General features: G+C 33.6%; 1 protein-coding gene across 1 annotated transcript in view; it reads right to left on the reverse strand.

Annotated features, from left to right (window-relative positions):
• Positions 1–3,535: 3,535 nt before the first annotated feature.
• Positions 3,536–23,151, reverse strand: part of LOC126825742 (transmembrane protein 248) — a 38,585-nt gene continuing 18,969 nt past the window's right edge. The window contains exons 5-8 of the mRNA XM_050555523.2: positions 20,356–20,503; positions 8,277–8,436; positions 7,318–7,452; positions 3,536–6,979 (exon numbers count right to left, since the gene is read on the reverse strand). Of these exons, the coding sequence (XP_050411480.1) occupies positions 6,959–6,979; positions 7,318–7,452; positions 8,277–8,436; positions 20,356–20,503 (464 nt within the window). The 3' untranslated portion in view covers positions 3,536–6,958. The remainder of the gene's footprint in view (positions 6,980–7,317; positions 7,453–8,276; positions 8,437–20,355; positions 20,504–23,151) is intronic.

Raw genomic sequence — 23,151 nt, forward strand, 5'->3', positions numbered from 1 at the left:
CAAAATTACTCCTTGAAACTCCTGTGGTTTCGTGTGTTAGCTAACCTGTTTTTCCGTGAAACTCACAAATTTGCGGCTCTTCTCCCGCACGGGAGGAAATTTCTCATGAAAAATGGTCTTATGCCAATGCTACTTTTACTTTCCCAAAGGGAGAAACTACCTTACTTCCGTTTCAAAAATCAAACTCATGATTGGTTGACATTGACCAGAAACTTTTAATTCCGGTAATATGCTTGACAACCCAATGTGTGTTTGTGATTATTATTGTTTGGAATAAATAAATTATATTGTAATGGTAGCATGGTGCATGAGCGTACCTGATAAAATAGAGACCTGTACAAGGTTCTTTCCATTACAATCATTTTTCCCCATAGCTAGTACAGTAGTCCTAAACGTCTATGCGATTTTGACAATTCTCCCACGAAGAGAAAACGTTTCACGCCACGTGACTTTAGCGTGAAATCGGAAGCCGTTGACTGACATTCTGCCGACTTTCAATCTGCGATTTTGGATTACTTTTTCATCTCATTATATTACTAGCAATAGTATTATAATACTTTGATATCGATCTCAATACATGCGGATAATCGGAACCAAAAGTTATCGAAATATAAGCGCAATTATCGTTTATGTACAGGAAACACTAGCGGGAAAATACCGCTCTGAAATCACATTTCCAGGGATTTCCATTCACGCGATTACAGCCATAGACTATAAATATTAAATATATTTTATCGTTCAAATTATTACGATTTTTATAAGTTTTAGCTGGCTAATATTCGAGGATTTTATGTATATTTTCACAAAATCTTTCAAAAAATTATTTCTGTCATTAAAAATATTGATCTGAAACCGAAACAGAAATTCTATCCGATGTACACAGCAAAAATTGAGTGCACAGATATAAAGTTCTTAAGAATGATGAATGAAAATGAAGTTATTTGATGAAAAAAAAAAATCTCCCAATTTCCTGGGGTTTTTTTCATTGCTGGTCTGGGGGTTGACAGGTCTGCTATGTATTTTAAGTAAGATATAAAACTGTATGTAGTCATGAATGTTTCTTCAAAAGTTCACGAATTCGTTGCCGTAAATGGACCCGTCTTCGGTATTTCGTCAATCTCATTTTGATGAGATCGTTTATTTCTTCGAGTCAGGAAAACAATGTTCTTCAAGCGTAAAAAAAAGATACATTATGATATAGAATTCTATACAAGGACTCCTGGAATCTGATAAATAACTCCTGGAATTTTAAGTGTTCTGAGTTGTGCACACCCTGCCTTAACACTAATTCCATTACTAATTCCCGCTGAAATAAAGGTGAACAAACCTTATTGCACATTTATAAGAATAACGTGACCATTATTATTTTAATGTTCACCGTGCAAAATGCATATGTCAGCAGTTCAAAATACATTCTTTAGTTTTACAATTTGCAATGTCAGTGTTAAAATGCATTTCAATAATACAAATACAGTATAACAGTTATTTTGCACACTACACTTCTCCATCTGCCTTTCGCATTATAGACAAATGCATAATACAACTTAGCATATTAGAAAATACACCTTATATGGAATCTTGGGGGTGGGCACCAAATGCTGGGAAAATTTGGGCACACAATTGTACTTTGTAAAAGTTGTATAAAAAATATTGTGTTCTTGAATGTGTCCAATTTAACAGTGAATTTAAATTCAGGGTGTCTATAGTTAGGCAATTTAAAAATAGAAATCTTAAGACTCGAACCCTCTATTGTTTGGAGTACAGTAAGCCACGATTTACAGTTACATAGTTCTCTTTTATTGATGATTTAGAAATTAAGAACTTATTCATCGCAAAAGAGATATTGTAGAACCTGTCATGGGCCTTCAAATAAAAATTGAACTTTTTTTTTTTATTTGGTAAAAAAACTCCTCAGAATCACTTAAAATGCATATTTATTCATACATGATTTTGTAAAAAATTCGCAAGCGAATTATTGAAATAAAATTAAACCATATGTTAGTCCCGAAATGACCTAGTTTGTGTCGAGTGGACATTAAACCCCATTTCTCTCTCTCTTTCTGAATCAACTGTTACTCCTAAAACAATGAATAATGAAATGAATAGTCCCAATTTTATTATAGCTTTAAAGTAGCTAAGTCCGTAACTCAATATCATCCAAAATCTTCGACATTGAAAACACAAATTTTTTTGCAATTTAAATCAGCATTGGTGATATGAAGTGAAAAATTTGGGGCTCCCTTAACCTTGGACTTTGCCCCAGGTGTGTAGTTTTTGTTGTCATTTGAACTGGAATATTCTGTTAAAATGTGTCAAGAGTATTTTCAGTGTAATATGAATCATTTTGTATCAAATTTACAGGATATTTAAAGATAGGTTGCCAGGCAACAAAACATACGCCCACAGCAGCTAAATTGTCCGAGCAGTCGACAAGGGTTGTCGCATATTTTTTTGTAGGGGGCATTTAATAGACAATTTCATACAGATGACATTATAATTTTCGTGGTTTAAGGGTTCACAAGGTCCTAAAAACTAAAACAAGGGCCATAACTCTAGAAGTAATTGACGGAAATTGCTGACATTCAAAAGGCTTCTTAATTTCACTAATTTAAATGATGCATATAAATTTCATACAGATTGGGAGATAACTTTTGTCGTTCAAGCGTTCGCAAGGTTCAACAAAGTGAAACAAGGGCCATAACTCTAGATGTAATTAACGGAAATTTGCTGAAACTCAATAGACTTGTTGGTTTTACTAATTTAAACGATACATATAAATTTCATACAGATCGGATAATTTTATCGTCAGAGATTTCACAAGGTACAACAAAGTGAAACAAGGGCCATAGTGTAATTAACGGATATTGCTGAAATTCAATAGGCTTCTTCGTTTCACTTATTTAAATGATGCATATAAATTTCAAAGAGATCGGATGATAACTGTTGTCATTAGAGCGTTCACAAGATTCAACAAAGTGAAACAAGGGCCATAACACTAGATGTAATTAACGGAAATTGCTGAAATTCAATAGAATTCTTTGTTTTACTAATTTAAATGATGCATATAAATTTCATACAGATCGGTTGATAACTTTTGTCGTTAGAGCGTTCACAAGATGCAACAAAGTGAAACAAGGGCCATAACTCCAGAAGACATTAACGGAAGTTATTGAAATTACATAGGCTTCTTCATCTCACTAATGCAAACAACATATATCAATTTCAAAACAATCAGATGATAAATGTAGTCTGTAGAGTGTTCACAAGAAATTGTGGACAATGGACGGACGGAGGGATGGGGGAGACGGCAATATATGACCACATTTCCATGTGGGCGTCTAAAAAAAAGAGTAAAACCTGTAAGTGTTGATTTACATCCTTACGATTTGATATGTGTAGAGCTGAAGGTGAATTGATTCAAATATATCCTACCAGCTTTGGTATCAAGTACATGTATCATAAATTTGTATCAAATACCTTGTAGGCCCGTAGGCAAAATTTTTTTAGTTCTGACCCAAAACAAAGAGATCTAGTATGAATTTGTTTTTTTTTATTTCCCCAGAATGTCGGAATATATACACAATTAGAAAACCATCTGTTATGATCATAATATGAAACAACAATAATTAATAACTCTTTAACAAATTTCAACAGTGTAAATATACAAAATTCAACCACATTATATAATATTGAAATATGTCTTTTCATGACAGAACATTTAAATTACATATAATGCATAGGAAATGTGATTTGTTAAAAGTGGCACAATGGCAAATGAAAAAAAAAAAAGAATCATAAAAATCATCTGTCAGTACAGTAAATGTTGTCTCCATTCCTTTAATATTACAGTATCTTATCTACATTTGAAATACTTATTTCCATGGTTTATATATTCCAGCCATACAATATATTTTTTTTCCCTTTTATCAAATAACTGCCTATAAAGTAGGATAATTATTTTATTTTACCTATGTCAAAAAGCATTGGAACTATATACAATAACAATTTAACTTATCTATGGTCGTAATAGATAATAAGCTATGATACTGTATATATTGAATACTGGCTATCCATATACATATATTAAATATTTATATGAACACTACAACACCATATGAAAATAAAATTAATTCAAATTTAACATATTTAACTAATACCAATTAAAGCAGTGTTATCTAACAATGGTAATAAACATAACAAGTATAGGGTAATTTCTTTATGTACAACAATGGGGAAAGCCATATGATAATTTATAAATCTTATTAGCTTCCTGAAATATCTGGTAATTATTGTAACTTAAATTATTGTTGACAAAATATCAAATTTCAGAAAATATCAAATTTCTCACTCTTAATCCACACAAATATGTACTCTGATTATTTAACATTTAGTTAAAGATACATTATGGATGATAAGATAAAGAGCTGGCAGTTCTCACTATAATAGTTAAAAACGAGATGATATAAAGGGAATATGCTGAAAATTTCAGTCAAATTGCTTCACTCTAAGCCAAGAAACCTTATTTTAGAGTCACTGTAGCCTCGATTGTCATTGTTACCACTATTGTGATAGTTAACAAAGTTTTGATTATCCATTTTTAAGTTTAATCATCAAAAGATGTTGAACAGCAGATAGGATTCAAATGTAATGAAAATAGCACAGATAAGATGGCATCAAGAGTTGATGATGGTCTTTTCATGTTAATAATTGTCTAATTAATAGTTTATATAACATTTCAGGCTTTAAAGAAAGACCCTGCAATAGGCAGATTTAGTTCTTGCATAATGTATGTTTAAGAAAGCAAAATCAAAATATCAACGCTAGATAATCTTTTATTCAACCGGATTATAAACAGGCCCATCAATTTTGTTCACGGAAAATAAAAATAGTTATCTCATAGATCAATGGAATTTTCATTTCACCATATCCTTGTAAATACTGAACAGAATTTTGGACTGATATTCCTATTAGAAGATTCAACTTTCACAATATTGTAGTTTACAATTATACAAAGGATTCCTATAGCACTAAAATCATGCTGAGAGTCTTTATATATTATCCAATTCCAAAATATTTATTGGTTGTGAAAAAAATATTTTAATTGATTTAACAACACTGTTACATCACACATATTCACAGTAGATTGTATGTAAATTTTGAAACAAATCTAAGAAGCTACTTTATGCCCCATTTTACCAGGCATACAATTGTTTTTAGTGGATTTCAAGAGACTTACGAAAAATATTTTACTCTGAAGTAAGTGAATGCAATGAGTTTAAATAATTAGTTCGAGTCAAATATTACTTTGAAAATAATAATATCTAAAATTATTTGCATATAATTTGTTGTAGAGAGTGACATTGCCTCTTTAGGTATAACTAGAACATGGTACATACATGTATTTGTGTGTATTCCTAATTAATAATTAGATTTATTACCAACAGCACTAGGGTAAAAAGACTTATTAATCAACAAAAGGAAACATTATTGTGGTTGTCATTTTAGATCAATCTTAGAAAATACAGGAATGTACGGAATTAAGTCAAGGAGCAAACGTTTTTTTTATTATTTAATTACCAGTCTTTGAAAGTGCAGAACTTAAAGCTATGTATGACAAAAATAGAAAACATTCTGTACTTTAATAATAACAAATCTGTATGTACAGTTCTCTCTTAATATCCCATCATTTAATAACCTTCTACAATCCCATCAATTATAATTAACTACAATGGAATGTAACAAAGCACTTTTACTGATATTATGAAATATAAATCTGTTAAATGTATTTAATAATATGCATTATCAACTATTTACAATAACACTTCAATCACACTTAGATTAGAACAGAATATTATTTACAATACAGGTGAAAGGAGGAATAGATATACGTTAATATTATTACTAGCACAATGAAGTAAATGAACATGTTAAGTTGAATTTTTTAAATTGATTTATGGGTATATGAAGGTGAAAGTTTGAAATATGTAAGTAAGTTTAATAGTTAATATATCACTCAGAAAAATGGATTTAGTGCTGGGGGATATGATCTATTTCAGATATTGCGATACTTGAAAAATACACCAAGTGTATAGAAATAAGCTCATAAAATTATTTCTGGTGGCTTTTGAGACAAATGCTAGCATTTATTATATCAAATGTTGAACATGGACGGCACATGTACAGCATTTTTGTGTTCAAGTAAAAAAAGGCTAAAACAAATATGATTTTGAAAATATTGAAAAAGTATTGTCTAGCATTAGTACATCCATACATGGAAGTTGATATTAATTTAGTTTGTATGTAATCCAGACCATAGTTAAATTATATGTCTGTATCTCAAAATATTACTATATTAGTTCCAGCAGTTTATTGTAAGTCTTCTTATCAGTTTAACCATACCATCTTTGTTAAGTTTATTATATCCTTGTCATCTTGATGTCCTTCATGATATGACAAGAAAGCTTATCGCCCAGATTCATTAGCTAAATTTGTCTACTTTTAGAGAATAATTTGATCTACATAAGTACCAATGTAGAATCATTTCTTCATTGATTGTTGGTTTGTGTCAGGTTTCCAGGTTAAAAAGAGTTTATCAAAATAATTATGATACATGAAACTGAAATTATTTCTTCACCTCTTAAAATCGTGCAACTTATAATTACATGTACACTTTTCCATGGTTGATTTATATCAATACAGTACATTTTACTTCCACTTTTCAGTCATAATTTACTTTTTAGTATTCCTCATATTGAAAACTTTTTTGACAGTTTGATCCACTAGTCACCTCACACGTTGAGTATCATTACTTTTTCATCGTCTTGACTTTAATTAAAATTAGACTGAACCGCTTGAATATCATCACATACACAGCTAATATAGCCTATTGTAGTTCACAACACATAAAGAATACGTGGAAATATAGCTAATAGAAAAATAAATCACACTTCTCAATAACTTAATAAGCTTGAGTTGGAACCTGAAACATTTAAGACAAACATATTGTTAATAATAGTTGAATCACATCTACCAAATCAACAATGTCTAGAGACTTTATTACATGAGATGTGACTAAAATTATAACATGCCTATGTTTTGACTATGGACAACAATGAATAACATTTAAATTAACCACTGACTTGAATATATATGAATTGAAATACAACCCTTGTTTGTTCAAGCTAATACCTGTCATCTTTTTTAAGTGTGTGTGTGTGAAATATCTTTATTTAACGTCCACTTTCACCGAGGTGATATTGCAGACAAATCATCTTAACTGTTTCGTATATGCTGAAGTTAGACATAAAATAGACTCACCTTTTCAACATAATGCACAATTTTACCTTTTGAAGGACGGCCTCTAATAATGGCATAACAGAACATAGTAACAACCATAACAAAGAGAAAATAACTGGTGTGCATAAGATGAAGGTTTATCACAGATCTGTCATGCTGTAAAAAAACAATGAGATGAAAGTGCTACAATTAGAGAGAGAGCAAGAGAAATGGGGTTTAACGTCTACTCGATACAATCTAACATCAGACTAACATGGTTCAATTTTATGTCAATAATTTGCTTGCGTGTAGGGGTCTTCAGCAGTGGGAGGAAACCGGAGGACCCAGAGAAAACCCACTAGGTTGGACAGGCGACCCTACTCCTACTCCGGGGAATCGAAACCACACCAGTTGATTCAATGACAGACCTTATGATACAGTGCGCATGTGCTAACCATTCGATAATGGTACAATAATCTACAAGATTTTTCAATTTGATCAAGGGTCAAAGTATCAATTTCAAGTCAATCATATTGTAACTTTGCACACATTTTAATGTGGGTGTATAAACCCTCTCCATCCTCCTCCCCCAGTAACAAAACTGTATCTATACTAATATTTGTGACTGTCGTTTGTCTGTCTGTCTGTTCGGGGTTGGCGGCTACACTAGGTCTGCCCCGAGTCTGAAATTTGGGGTATAGGGGTAGCTCGGACCGGGGAGTAACATAGGCCAGGTGGTGTTAGTCTACCACTTTTGGTTTCGGAGTTATGACCCCCGAGTGAAGCCGGATCTGTTCGGGGTTGGCGGCTACACTAGGTCTGCCCCGCGTCTTAAATTTGGGGTATAGGGGTAGCTCGAACCGGGGAGTAACATAGGCCAGGTGGCGTTAGTCTACCACTTCCGTTTTCGGAGTTATGACCCCCCGAGCGAAGCCGGATATCCTGCTAGTAATACATAAAAACATTTATTCCAAACTGAATCTTAGACTATGAATACTTACCAACGATAGCATTACAGTTAGAGTTGGATCAAGTTTATACTTCATTTGTATTACTGGACGACTCCTACACCAAACTTTATTCTTTCTTCCAGAAAAACCTATCATTTTGACGTGGTACTCTACTCCACCCTCTACAACTGCTGGACACTGTTTAGGTCGACTGATAAAAGACAGATTCAAATTATTGTAATAACTAGTTTTTATGTCTGTTGTTGGTATGCACATCTTTACTTATTCCTAGTTGATCAGGAAACAAAATACCTTTGGCAAGTTGAACGAAATTAAGTCTTAGGAAGCATTAGAAAGTCACAAAAAGCAGAATAATCTTCCAAGAAACAGACTAATGTACTATACAAAATTAAAGAATGAATGTCAACAAAGATGTCACACCAATGGAAGAAACAGGAGTATAGCAATAAAATAAACAGAAGAATGATCAAATAAGAGCAATTTTACATCTTAGAAGCACAATAAATGTAGCATATGAAACAAACCAGCGGCTGCCAGGCAAGATACGGCCACATTTTGCAAGCTAAAAACAAACGGAATTTTTGTACAATCAGGGGCAATGAATAATTCAGAAAGTTATGGTCTGAAATGCGCAAATATCAAAAGGGACTGAGATCTTTGGGATATAAAGATATGTTTTAAGTTTCATCAAAATCGGATAAAAATTGTGACCTCTAGAGGGTCCACAACCTTCGTAGCATACTTTTACACAATTTGCGTACAAAGTGCGGCCATTTTGTTGGGCAGTTTCATTTCGATTTCCCCGAAATTCGAATTCAACCTTTAAACGGTTTTTAAATTTAGAAAAAAAAATGTGACCTTTAGAGAATCTGCATGCTAAAAATGTGATTTTTCAAACAATCAGGAGCCATAATCCAGGAAGTTATGTTCGGATATACATGTACGCGATTATCAAAAGGAACCAAGATCTTAGTGTGTAATGGTGATATATTCACAAGTTTTTTTTAAATAAAAATTCTGACCTCTACATGGACCGCAAGCTAAAAACGTGATTTTTCGTACATTCAAGGACCATAATTCAGGAAGATACAATCCGATACGCGCGAATATTGAAAAGAACCAAGATCTTTGGGTTATAAACATGTATTTCAACTTTCATCAAAATCGGAAAAAAACGTGACCTCTAGAGGGTCCACAACTTTGATCTACCAGATGTTTACACTCAGCGGTGGAAGACGACAACAATTCACGTACGGTAGGTCCGATGTAGCTCGAGGCTAGTAACAGGAGGACATCTAAACTGGGATCTCAGCGATACATGGGGGGTTCAGGAAGGCGTAGAAATGAGTAGGCAGGTAGCCCCTCAAACCAGTGAAGATAGACGAACTCCTAGTAGGTTGATAAGTTAATTTATAAGTAAACGTTTCGGACTAATGGCGTCCTTCCTCAGTAATAAATCAACTTATCAACCTACTAGGAGTTCGTCTATCTTCACTGGTTTGAGGGGCTACCTGCCTACTCATATTTGCATAAACATGAGGGGCAGCTATTTTGTCCAGCAGTTTTGGCCCGTTTTTCATGAAATTCGAAGTCAAAAAACATTACGGTGTAACGGTGATATATTCGAACGTTTTTTTTTTTAATCGTGTAATAATTGTGACCTCTAGAGGGACCACAAGCTAAAAACGCAATTTTTCGTACAACCAGAGGTCATAATTCAGGAAGTTACGATTCGATATGCGCGAATATTAAAAGGAACCGAGATCTTTGGGTTATAAATTTTTACGAAATTCGGACTCAACCATCCTTAGGGTGTAACGGTGATATATTGAACCGTTTTTTTCAATCGGATAAAAATTGTGACCTCTATGGGGTCCACAAGCTAAAAATGCGATTTTTCGTACAATCAGGGGCCATAATTCAGGAAGTTATGGTCCGATATGCACGAATATTGAAAGGAACTGAGATCTGTGGGTTATAAACTTAATTTCAAGTTTAAACCAAATCGGTTAAAAATTGTGACCTCTACAGTGTTCACAAGCTAAAAACGTGATTTTTCGTACAATCAGGGGCTATAATCCATGAAGTTATGGTCTGATAAGCGCGAATATCGAAAGGAACCGAGATCTGAGGTTGATAAACCTATATTTCAAGTTTCATTGAAATCAGATAAAAATTGTGACCCGTAGAGTGTTCACAAACAATTGTGGACGTCTGGACGGACGGACGGACAGGGGCGACGACAACATACGTCCACATTTTCGTCGTATAAAATATAAATCTGTGAGTCTCATAGGTCAGTTAATACCCTTGAATCTCCCAAGTTATGCGTTAGTAAATTATATTTGATCTGTATGAAATATAAAGTTTAGTATACAAAAAACAAGCCTTTTACACTGGTGTTCCAGGGTTGGAACACAGATAACATTTGCATCATCGTAATGACTGTTTCTTGTTATTACACCTGGCAAGAGAAATGATATAATCAAAATTAGCCGGGGCCATATGGAGCTGAATTTCCCCCATTATTTTAACTTCTAACCTAGTTAATGCGTATACTAATATGCTTACTTCTATGTATGTAACTTCTTACTAACACATGTTAATGCGTATACTAATATGCTTACTTCTATGTATGTAACTTCTTGCTAACACATGTTAAATTGGCTATTTACACATGTTAAAATGTTAATTTATATGACTTATTTTTTAAATATTGCAGTTAGAATTTGTATTTTGTTTTATTTCCATTATTACTTTTAATTTACTGTAGCCTGTTTAGTTTCGTTAACATTTTGACATTTCACAAATGTTACGCGATAAAGGCGTCATAATTCTAAGCTTATTTTGGTAACAGATGCCGCTGTTTACAATTGTATGGAGGCTGAGTGGGGACATGTAAAATCTTGCCTTTTTCATAACCCGACAGATAAAAATCATAAAATATTTTATGCCCAAAGTTGTGACAATAGCGAAATATTCTAGATATTTTTAAAATCAAGAAATAGGCTTCCTTGTCGTGCATTTTCCCTAATACTGCTATATCGATTGATTTGGCCTATTTTGTTTCTAAAAGAACAATAAAATATATAGTAAGAACCAGTGATGAGATTTCAAAAATTTTCTTGTCGGACATTTTACTGAAAATAAAGGGGCATAAACTCTTATCGATATATAAGCAGACGGATTATACCACAATTAAAAATCATGTGTTAACAAAATATTCAAATGCCATACGTGATAAAAATAGGTAAACCTCACTATTTTTCATATTTAATTCTCGTACGGTATTCAAATTTATGTCAGTAACATTCCTACAAAATAACTCCTGCTTCGGCATCAAATTCAGAATAGTTGGCATCACGTGGCTTTGTTTATACAACAGCAATTGAATGCAGAACTCCCGGAATAAGAATCGTTTTCTTCTTTATACGATAGAACGAAAGCTTTCCAATCCGTACCTATTTATAAAAAGGCATAGTTTCCCTCAGCGTATGGCGTACGTGACTCATAGCACATAGCTTCATCGTAAGCACTGCCTTGTTAGCGATTTTCGTTCAGCAATTGAACGTGTCAATCACGTGTAAGCAAAATATTCAAATGACGTACAGAATAAAAATAGGTGAACCTCGTTATTTTTCATATTTAATTCCCGTACGGTATTCAAATTTTTGTCAGTAACATTCCTACAAAATAACTCCTGCTTCGGCATCAAATTCACAATAGTAGGCATTAGTGTCTTTGTTTATACGGAAGCAAATAATGCAGAACTTCCGTAAAATAAGAATCGTTTTCTTCTTTATAAAATGTTAACAAAATATTCAAATCCGCGCGCGTGTTCAAATTTATGTCAGTAATATTCCTATAAAATTAAGCGTTTTCGTAATACGATAGAACGAAAGCTTGCCGATCCGTACCTACTTATAAAAAGGCATAGCTTCCTTCAGCATATGGCGTACGTGACTCATAGCGCATAGCTTCATCGTAAGCACTGCCTTGTAAGCGGTTTTCGTTCGGCAATCGAGATCGCGGGAAAGTGTCACTGTTGATAAGAATTTCTATATGGAGTCTTAAAACCATAAAAGACGTAAAAGATATCGCAGAATGACTATCCATTGATTTGGGGTGTTATATACATGTACGTACTCTAATGATATGTGACATCTAAGACTAGTTTATACATGCTGTCGGTTGGCACCTACTGTGATTAAAATGTCCGACAAGTCAATGTAGAGACCACGAGGTAAACACGTAGATTATTATATGTTCGTTAAAAAAGTATTAACATTAGTGTTACTTTGCTCTTATTTATTGAAAAATTTTCACAAGTTGTTTTCCTTTATTTTGTTAATGTAGAATGGTAATGAACTGCTCTTTTCATTTTCTTTGTTTTATTTGTTTCGTTTGAATTTGATTTATCTGTTTAGTTTTTGATTGTTTAATTTTTGTTAAGAAGTTGATTCTTTTAAACTTCGTTTTTTATTTTTGAACTCTACTTGGTGTAGGTGTTCATCAGGTAATACCTCGACTGAGTTCAATATAGAGATTAGCCGGTTGATTTGTTGGATATAAACCTTTGAATAATAGCGCCTAACAGGCAGCTGTGTTTAATTGTGTTTAATTATGTTCTCCTGATTTTGATTGTTTCTGTGTGTTTGAAGTAAATGTTTGTGATATGCGCTTAGAAACACTTCACGTGTAATGAAGCGTGATATAAATCGAACAATAATAACAATAACATCTGTTTAAGATTAGATTGATGAATTGTCCGATAAAAGATTAAGCCAGTCAATGATGTCAGATTAAGTAGTTAATCAAGGTAGGTGTATAGACGGTATAACACGATAAATACGTTGATCACTTAATTACCTAATCAATCCAGCCTATTATTAACGATAATCGGGTTGAGTGGTACTTATACACTCAGTACACTATATTAATTTTGGAATTTTGAATATTATTCACCATATCTTGATGTCCGATTGGGCATATTCCTGGTCGGACAATTTTGGACGTTCAGAAAATAGGGTCGGACATGTCCGGAATATACGGGCAAAATCCCATCACTGGCAAGAACTCATTACGTCATGCATGAGAGTGAATAAATAAATATAAATAGGTAATGATTAGTTTAGGTTATCTTTTCCCCTCAAAATTATGAAATATTTTACGCACACAAGTATTTTTGATATTATTTTAGTTTTCTATCGATATTCAGCGTTGTGCATCCTCCCTTTGCAGAAAATTCCTGTAAACTCTATGGAGGCTGCAGTTTTTAAAAGATATTTTTCATCTTCGATGTGATGCATTTGGGACAAGGATGAGGGCGCAGCTTGCTTAAGGAATTCACAGCATATGTGTGTGTGTGTGTGGCGGGGGCGGGCAGGCTTTGCTGTAGTTTAATATCTGAATTATCATTTCCAGTTTTTCGATTCAATCTCAAATAAAACAAGCCAACAGTGAGGCTGATGTCCCCCGCCGAAATCCTCAAATAAATAGATGACACATATTAATTAATCGCACATCTATTTTTTTCAAAAGTATCAAACTGATTATCAACTATACACTAAGTTTCATCACTCTCTTTCAGATAGAATCAAAGTTATCTTGTCCCAAAGCATCGACCAAGGAAGTTGCTTATCTCTGCTTAGCTTTAGCTTGATATGTTAATCAATGAACTCAGTCAAGACGAACATCTACATTAAGTTCAAACATTCTACCTCAATTAGAAGCAGAGTTGTTATATTCCAAAGTCTTGACCAATCAAAATGCTTATTGCTCCTTAGCCTAATCAGAAAATTCTCATCATCGAACTTAGTCAAGGTATTGATGTAATGAAACTATACACCAAGTTTCATCACTCTCACATAATTAGAACTAAAGTTATCGTGTCCCAAAGCATCAACCAATCAAATTGTTTATCTCTGCTTACCCTAGGAGAAAATGCTCATCTTCACACTCCATCAAGGCATTCACCTAATGAACACCTACACCAAGTTTGAACATTCTAGGTCAATTAAAAGGAGAGTTATTGTGTTCCAAAGTCTCGACCAATCAAATTGCTTATCGCTCTGCTTACCCTGATTGATGTAATGAAACTATACGCCAAGTTTCATCACTCTCACTTAATTGGAACTTAAGTTATCATGTCCCAAAACATCAACCAATCAAATTGCTTATCTCTACTTACCCTAAGCAGAAAATGCTCATCTTCACACTCCATCAAGACATTGACCTAATAAACACCTAAACCAAATGTGAACATTTTAGCTCAATTAGAAGGAGAGTTATTGTGTTCCAAAGTCTCGGCCAATCAAATTGCTTATCGCTCTGCTTACCCTGAGCAGAAAATGCTCATTATCGAACTTAATCAAGGTATTGATGTAATGAAACTATACACCAAGTTTCATCACTTTCACTTAATTAGAACTAAAGTTATTGTGTCCCAAAGCATCAACCAATCAAATTGCTTATCTCTGCTTACCCTAAGCAGAAAATGCTCAACTTTGAACTCCATCAAGGCACTGACCTAATAAACACCTACACCAAGTTTGAACATTCTAGGTCAATTAGAAGGAGAGTTATTGTGTCCCAAAATGTGTGATGGACAGACGGACGGACCCATTTTAATAGTCCCCTGCTTTCTTCGAAAGGCGGGGGACAATAAGATATTGTTTATAAACCAATACAAACACAAAACAAAAAATTCTGTTCAACTGGTGTATTTCTATATTACGCATATTATCAGAATAATTTATTTTTGTACGTAAAATATTTTATATATCTTTAGAGAAAAAAGATAGGTTGCCAGGCAACAAAACATACGCCCACAGCAGCTAAATCGTCCAGCGGTCGACAAGGGTTGTCAAATATTTATTCTTTTGTAGGAAATTAGGGGCATTTAATAGACAATTTCATACAGATGACATTATAATTTTCGTCGTTTGAGGGTTCACAAGGTTCTAAAAACTAAAATAAGGGCCATAACACTGGAAGTAATCTACAGAAATTGTTGAAATTCGACAGGCTTTTTCGTTTGACTAATTCGAATATGCATACAGATCGGATGATAATTGCTTACATTCAATAGGCTTCTTCATTTCACTAATTTAAATGATGCCTATGAATTTCATACAGATTGAGTGATAACTTTTGTCGTTCGAGCGTTCACAAGATTCAATAAAGAATGAAACAAGGGCCATAACTCTAGATATAATTAACGGAAATTTGCTGAAACTCAATAGGCTTGTTCGTTTTACTAATTGAAACCATACATATAAATTTCATACAGATCGGATAATAACTTTTGTTGTCAGAGCATTCACAAGGTACAACAAAGTGAAACAAGGGCCATGGAAATTGCTGAAATTCAATAGGATTCTTTTGTTTTACTAATTTAAATGATGCATATAAATTCCATACAGATCATTTGAGAGCATTCACAAGATGCAACAACGTGAAACACGGGCCATACCTCTAGATGTAATTAACGGAAATTGCTGAAATTCAATAGGATTCTTTATCTCACTAATGCAAACAACATATATCAATTTCAAAACAATCAGATGATAAATGTAGTCTGTAGAGTGTTCACAAAAAATTGTGGACGATGCACGGAAGGGACGGACGGGGGCGACGGCGTATAAGAATGGCCTATCACTTCTCTAAAAATTACTGAGTACGAACATTGCAAAAAAAGAGGCTAAATCAATTGATATGGCCGTATTAGGGAAAATGCACGACAAAGTAGCCTTTTTATTCATCTGAAACATATCTAGAATAATTTGCTTTTGTACGTAAAATATTTTATTAGTTCTGACAGAAAAATGTCATGTCTGAAGGATTATGAAAAGGGTGTGATTTTACATATCCCCAATGAGCCACCATAAAGTAAACAGCGCCATCTGTTAGCATAATGAGAGCGTTGCAATTATGACTCCCTTTTAACCCGTTGTGATAAGTCATAATTCTAACTCTCATTATGGTAACAGGTGGCGCTGTTTACTATATGGTGGCCCATTGAGGACATGTGAAACTGTGTCTTTTTATAGGATCTGTGTTTTAACCAGATTGGGTTAGTGTGTGTGTGCTGTATCATAAAGCTTGTCATTTAGTCAACTGGCGTGGTTTCGATTCCCCGGTTGTACGTAACAAGGAGTAGGGTTGCCTGTCCAACCTCATCGGTTTTCTCTGGGTCCTCCGGTTTCCTCCCACTGCTAAAGACCCCTACGCTCAATCGAATTATTGAAATAAAATTGAACCATATTATGTTAGTCCTGAAATGACCTAGTTTGAGTCAAGAGGACTTTAAACCTCATTTCTCTCTCTCTCTCTCTTTCAAACATAGATACAAACGTAAACCATTCTTGACAATTTTGAAAGAAAATTTAGGCTATTCGAGATCTTTATCATATACACATACATTTTAAGTTTTAAAAGACATTGAATAAAAATTGTGATCTCCAGAGGATCCACAAGCTATGTGTGCAACTTTTGTACCATTAGGAGCTATAATCCAAAATGTTATTGTGAGATATGTGCAAAAATCGAATTCATCAGAGATCTTTGGGATATCAACATATAGTTACATTTCATCAAAGTCGGATAACAAATTGTGACTCGTACACACACGTACGGACAGGGCTGATGATGGCATAATACATGGAAATATGGGTGGATGTAAAATCTTAAAAGCATAATATTTATCTATACTAGTATTACTACCAGGGATAGAACTTTATTTGAAAAAACACAAGCAAAATTTTGCTTGTTGATTTCAAATGTACAAGCAAAAATAGGATTATGAAGAAATTCAAGGGGCAATTTTTTTCTTTAATGAAAAAACATAAAAAAAAGTTTGTGTTCATTCGGCCGTACATATTTTTATAGCTACCCTTGAAAACTCGTTTTTTCTCATTCAAGCGTATACCTTCTCGAGGATGCATTATATAATACAAGGATAGTAAATTAAACTATAAAACATAAGTACTATGTCAAAAAGTGTCCATTGATTTAGCAATTTTTTGGATCACGGACAGCTATGCATGACACGTACGCCCGACGCTGAAGTGAATGATAATTAAATCAGTCTACCGGAACTCTCGGCATTATTTATATTTCTGCTTTATTAAAATTTATTTCAATCTGAAAATCAATGGTTATAGAAATTGAAAAGAAACAGATAATGCTAACGGGTGGAAAAAAGAGCGAGAAGTCACGTGACGTAAACAAAGCTCCTTAGTTTATAGTATTTATTCATCATTAAGCAATAAAATGTCGTAAATAACATCAAGAGGTAAACATTTTTTCAATATTTGTGTTAAATATCATCCAGAAAAATCAAAACTGCGATATATCCCCGTGGCGGTAACGTGAAAGCAACGTATATTTTTGACCGATGTCGGAGTTTGTTTGATGGAATATAATGACAATAATGAAAGGACATATAGTCGAACACTAAAAGAGATCATTTATGATATGTGTGTATTGTTTTTATTGAATAGGGTAAACTCCTAGCCGATAAAATATATAAGATTTTTCCCCCGATCAGTTCGGGGGGAAAAATGCATGCTCAGATGTCACAAAACGCCGGATATAGATATCGCTTTATTTACATTTTGCAAGGAACTTAGGACGGAAAATAATCTATAGAATTTCCGGTTTTTGTCATAATTATGATCTTGATTTTGCGTAAAGAAGAAATCATGTTATTCAGTAACAATAAGCGAAAAAATGTTAAACGCATTTTTTTTCGTTTGACATATTTTGTGACACGCAGTCTACAAAATCAACACGCATTTTGCGTGTTTGCGTCCGTCAAATTCGATCCCTGTATACTACCCTATGTTGACTAATCAGTTTTAAGGTTATGTACCTTTGCAGTCCTGTCAAGTATCATTGGTATAAATTTATTGATTCAAAATTTATAGGCATGGAAACATTAAAATATAAGAAGGGAGGGGTGGTGACAATTACCCCGGAACCTAGGGCTGTACGATATTCTCGATATAGTCATTTATCGCAATATGGTATTTTCAGACCCAACTACAATATCATGTGGCCAAAAATCGTCGATATAGTGGTTTATCGAATATCGCCCAAAACTTCAAATATCGAAAAAAAATTATCATAAAAATAGATAATAAATACACTATACAGCAGTGGAAATTAGCCGACGGCAAAAAACTTTCATAAAACTAATGTTTTGAGAATCGTTAAATGTTGAAAACACTTGCGCAGTGTCCGCAGCCGGTTTTTCACTGCATCGTGTATGCGTTACTTTTACTTTGTTTTTAGTCGACAATAAATTGTCAGTTGTTACTACATGTAAAGCTTAGGCCTACTAAACGCCTGAAATTTCCCACTACCGCGGCTAATTACCAGGCTATAAATAGGTTGTCATATTTTTAAAAAACAAATATTTTTAGAAAACTCTACGAAACTTAATTTCTGAAAGCAAGAATAAAACGATCTATAAATAGATTACTGTCAATGTGAGGCCAGGAATACCGCAGCCAATCGAATGCTTGAATGGAAGATAGTCCGGATCATTTAGTATTTGTTAAACTGTTTGAACTTACAATACAAGACTTGAAGACCGCATCTACTCACTTCCGCTGCACGTGATATTTGAGAATTTTCTTACACAAGGTCAAAAGCAGACGCTTTTTAAACGTCAGCGGTTGTATTTAATTTTTATCCAAAAAGGATGTTGTTTTGTTCATTTTAATAAATCTATATTATAAAAAAAACCAAAGTTTAAAGTATATGAATAAAGCAATTCTTACCCACAATTCTTACTCACACTGTAGTCAGCTTTAATGCATTTTAATTTATTTAATAGCAAAGTGACATTATTATTGAATATCGAGATATTTAACTATATCGTTGAAAAAATGCCAATATCGATATCGTCCCTTTTTGCAATATCGTACAGCCCTACCGGAACCCCTCAACGGGAGTATAATATGGGACTTTGACAGAATGTAAACAATCTAGAACTATACCAATTTTAGATTTGTTTAGTTATGACACCAAATTATAGAATTAGATCAATAAGGACGATGAATCATATGCCCAATCCCGAAAGAGTCCTCCTGCTTCCTAACACAAAACCGGTGATTTGGAACTGAAATAAAGTTTAACGTCCTGCTGTTATGCACCGACTGTGCTAATGAAGATGGGCATACGCAATGAAAGGCGCAATTTCAGCGTTTTTTGTATGGACAGGGGCGCTTATGGCCTACTCTTGGTGCACACCATTGGGTTTTCGTCCCATTAATAGTGTTCCTTGTCAGGCACTGACAGGTGGAAAGCACGCCGGAAAACCTGAGGAACTGTCTCTTTAAACTCCAGGAGCGAACCCGAGACCTCCTGGTTACCGAGCCACCGCAGCTCCTAATGATTTGGAAGCCTGACCCGATATAGATTACTTCAATGATATCAAAAATACTCAACTTGTGTGTATAAAATATTTCATAATTTTGAAAGGGAAAAGATAAGCTAATCAAGCATGACCGATTTATATTTATGTATTCACTTTCATGCATGACGTAATGAGTTCTCGCTATATATTATTCTTTTAGAAAACAAATAGGTCAAAACAATTGATAGTGCATTATTTGTGAAAATGCACAATAAAATAGCCTATTTATTTATTTGTACGTAAAATATTTTATTATTTTTGACAGAAAAATATCGTCATGCCTGTCGGGTTGTGGAAAGGGCGCGTTTACATGTTCCCAATAAGCCACCATAGAATTGTAAACAGTACCGTCTATCAAAATGAGCTTTAGAATTATGGGGACTCTACCGCGAAACATTTGTAAAATGTCAAAATGTTAACAGAGCTAAACTGACTACCGTACAATAAATTAAGAGTAATAATGGAAATAGAACAAAATACAAATTCTAACTGCAATATTTAAAAAATAAGTCATATAAATTAGAATTTTTACATGTGTAAATAGCCAATTTAACATGTGTTAGTAAGAAGTTACATGCATAGAAGCAAGCATATTAGCATACGCATTACTACCTTAGGAATTAGAATTATGAGGGAAATTCCGCTCAATAGGGCCATACATTGAAATTAAGAATGTGTGATTACCTGGTTCTTGGAAAAAATGAAACAGGAGCTTGAAAACTTATACATGTAAGTATTTTAACAGGGTCACATTCTTCATCAATACACCTAGTTGTATTCCATTCAAATGGTAAGGTAAATGTTACATTCACATCTAAGTTGGCTACATTGCCTAAAACATTCAAATATAACATTTAAATTGGTCGATATTACAGAGTCAATGGCTAACCTGTGATTAAACAGCTGAATAAGACACATTCAAATCTACCAAGCCGTTTGTAATAACATATCAGTAGAATAATGCACTTCGGGTCACATTAATGCAGAATTGTTTTTAGTATTATTCATTTAGAAACAAGCATTCTGATTGTATTGCTGAATCATGTCTACTAACTACCCTGACAAACTTTATAATACATGCATAGATATCTGTAAGAGACAGACAGTGTGAATACATTCTCAGTTGTTGGGTATTTTTGTATTTTAGAGGAAAGCCGAAAAATCTCCCCCTAATCATAGATGCTTTAATGAACAAATTGAAAATTTTGGCACCATAAAAAAGCTCTCCCAGTTTCGATAAGAAGAGTGATTTAGAAATTAAGGATATTAAGGAGAGTGATTATTTGTATGTATGAAAAATGGTTCTGAAGATCAATGCCTGTGTGTAAGGGGTCATTCCTGGTTACATAAATGATAATAAACATCGTCTACTAAATAATAGTACTTGTGTCGTAGTCGTACGGTCAAGTCAAACTTTTGCTATCGTCTAAAAAAAACTACTTACGGTATTCCAATAGAATTACTTGTCGACATTTCGAAATATATATAGAGTGCATAAATTTTGTTTAAAAACATAACCCCTAGTCAAAATATAATCATAAAAGCTTGAAAATTCCATTAAAATATAATCTATTTCTTCCGGAATTATTCTCATTGGAAATTTTCACGTGCCATCACTCGTAAGGAGAGTGATTTTCAATTTCAAGGCGAGGGAGAAAAACCTCCCCTTGCCCTCGGTTGATATTAGGTGCACGACCGGCGCTCACAATCAACCACACGCCTCAAAAAACAATGACTGCATTCTATGAATATATAATCCTATGTACAGATGGTATAAATTCTGTAAACTGAATTTTCACTTAAATGGTCTGTAACTTTGCAATACAGTCTATATACAGCAGTGTACCAACCCTTAATCAAATACCATTACCATACCTTAAAGTTTAACAGGATTTTTATTGATTTAAGTCAATAAAAGGACCATAATTCATTAAACAAGCGGTCGCCATGCAAAATACGCCCACATCTCGCAAGAGATGGACAGAGAACAAGCTAAAAAAAAAAAGAAGCAATTTTTCGTACAAACAGGGGCTATAATCCAGAATGTTATGTTCCGATATGCGCGAATATCGAAAGGATATGTTTGGGATAGAAACATATATTTTAAGTTTCATCAAAATTGGATCAAAATTGTGACCTCTAGAGGCTCAACAAACTTGATATGTAATTTACATATTTTAACACTATTTGTGTACAAGGAGTGGCCATTTTATTTGGCAGTTTTGGTCCGATTTTCATGAAATTCAAACTCAATCATCATTATGATGTAATGGTGATATATTTGAACGTTTTTTTTTTTAAATTGGATAAAATTTGTGACCTCTAAAGGGACCACAAGCAAAAAACACGATTGATTGTACATTCAGGGGCCATATTCCATGAAGTTGTGATATGATATGCACGATTATCGAAAGGAACCGAGATGATTAGGTTATAAACATACAATTCAAGTTTCATCTAAATTGGATAAAAATTGTGACCTCTAGAGTGTCCACAAGCTAAAAACTTGTTTCGATCCGAAACATGCCAATATCAAAGGGAGCCAATATCTTTTGGAGATAAACCTACATTTCAAGTTTCGTCAAAATTGGATAAGAATTGTGATCTGTAGAGTGTCCACAAACAAATTGTGGATAGATGTCCGGACGACACTATACATCCACATGAAAATGTGGGCGTATAAAAATTAAAGGAATTTTATGAAACACAAACAGGATCTGTAACCCAGCAGTAATATTCCAAACCATAGTCAAATACCTCAAAGTATAACCTACAAAATGGTTTTGGAAAATAGAATTTTCATTGAAATTAAGTCAACAAAGGACCAGAAAACATTAAATACTTGACAGATTCCCATGTAACAAAGATAGGTTGCCAGACATCAAAACATACGTCCACAGCAGCTAAATCATTCGGGCAGTCAACAAGAGTTGTCGGTAATGAAACCTTTATAATACACTAAAACCTGATTAAGAGTAACAACTCATTAAGTAATTAACAGAAAATCATTAGAATTTGTTTGGCCCATGCTAACGTTTAGTATACGTACAAAACATTTAATATCATGGATTTAGCTGTTCAAGTTATCAAAAATCATTGAAAATCAATATACTTTTTCTTCTCAAGACCATAAACTCTGTGTATCAATCTAAATTCAATCAAAATGATTATATGTAGGCGTAAACGCAGTATATAAATATAAAGCATCTACACAATTTTTCAAATTGATCAGGGCCATAACTCTGGCAGTAATTATTGGAAATCGTTGAAAATCAATAGGTTTCTTCATCTGATGATCTTAAACACTGTGTATAAATTTAAATTCAATCTGATATTAACTTTAACCTCTAGAGATTCCACAAGATTTTTCATAGTGATCAAGGGCCATAACTCTGTCAGGGGAACCCAACCACTAGAAATGTCTGAGTGTTTTTGTAATACTTAAAGGACAATATTGGTGCCATTCATTATCACATATGT

This window comes from Patella vulgata, chromosome 6 (assembly GCF_932274485.2).
Source record: "Patella vulgata chromosome 6, xgPatVulg1.2, whole genome shotgun sequence".
In the NCBI taxonomy this organism is placed as follows: domain Eukaryota; kingdom Metazoa; phylum Mollusca; class Gastropoda; family Patellidae; genus Patella; species Patella vulgata.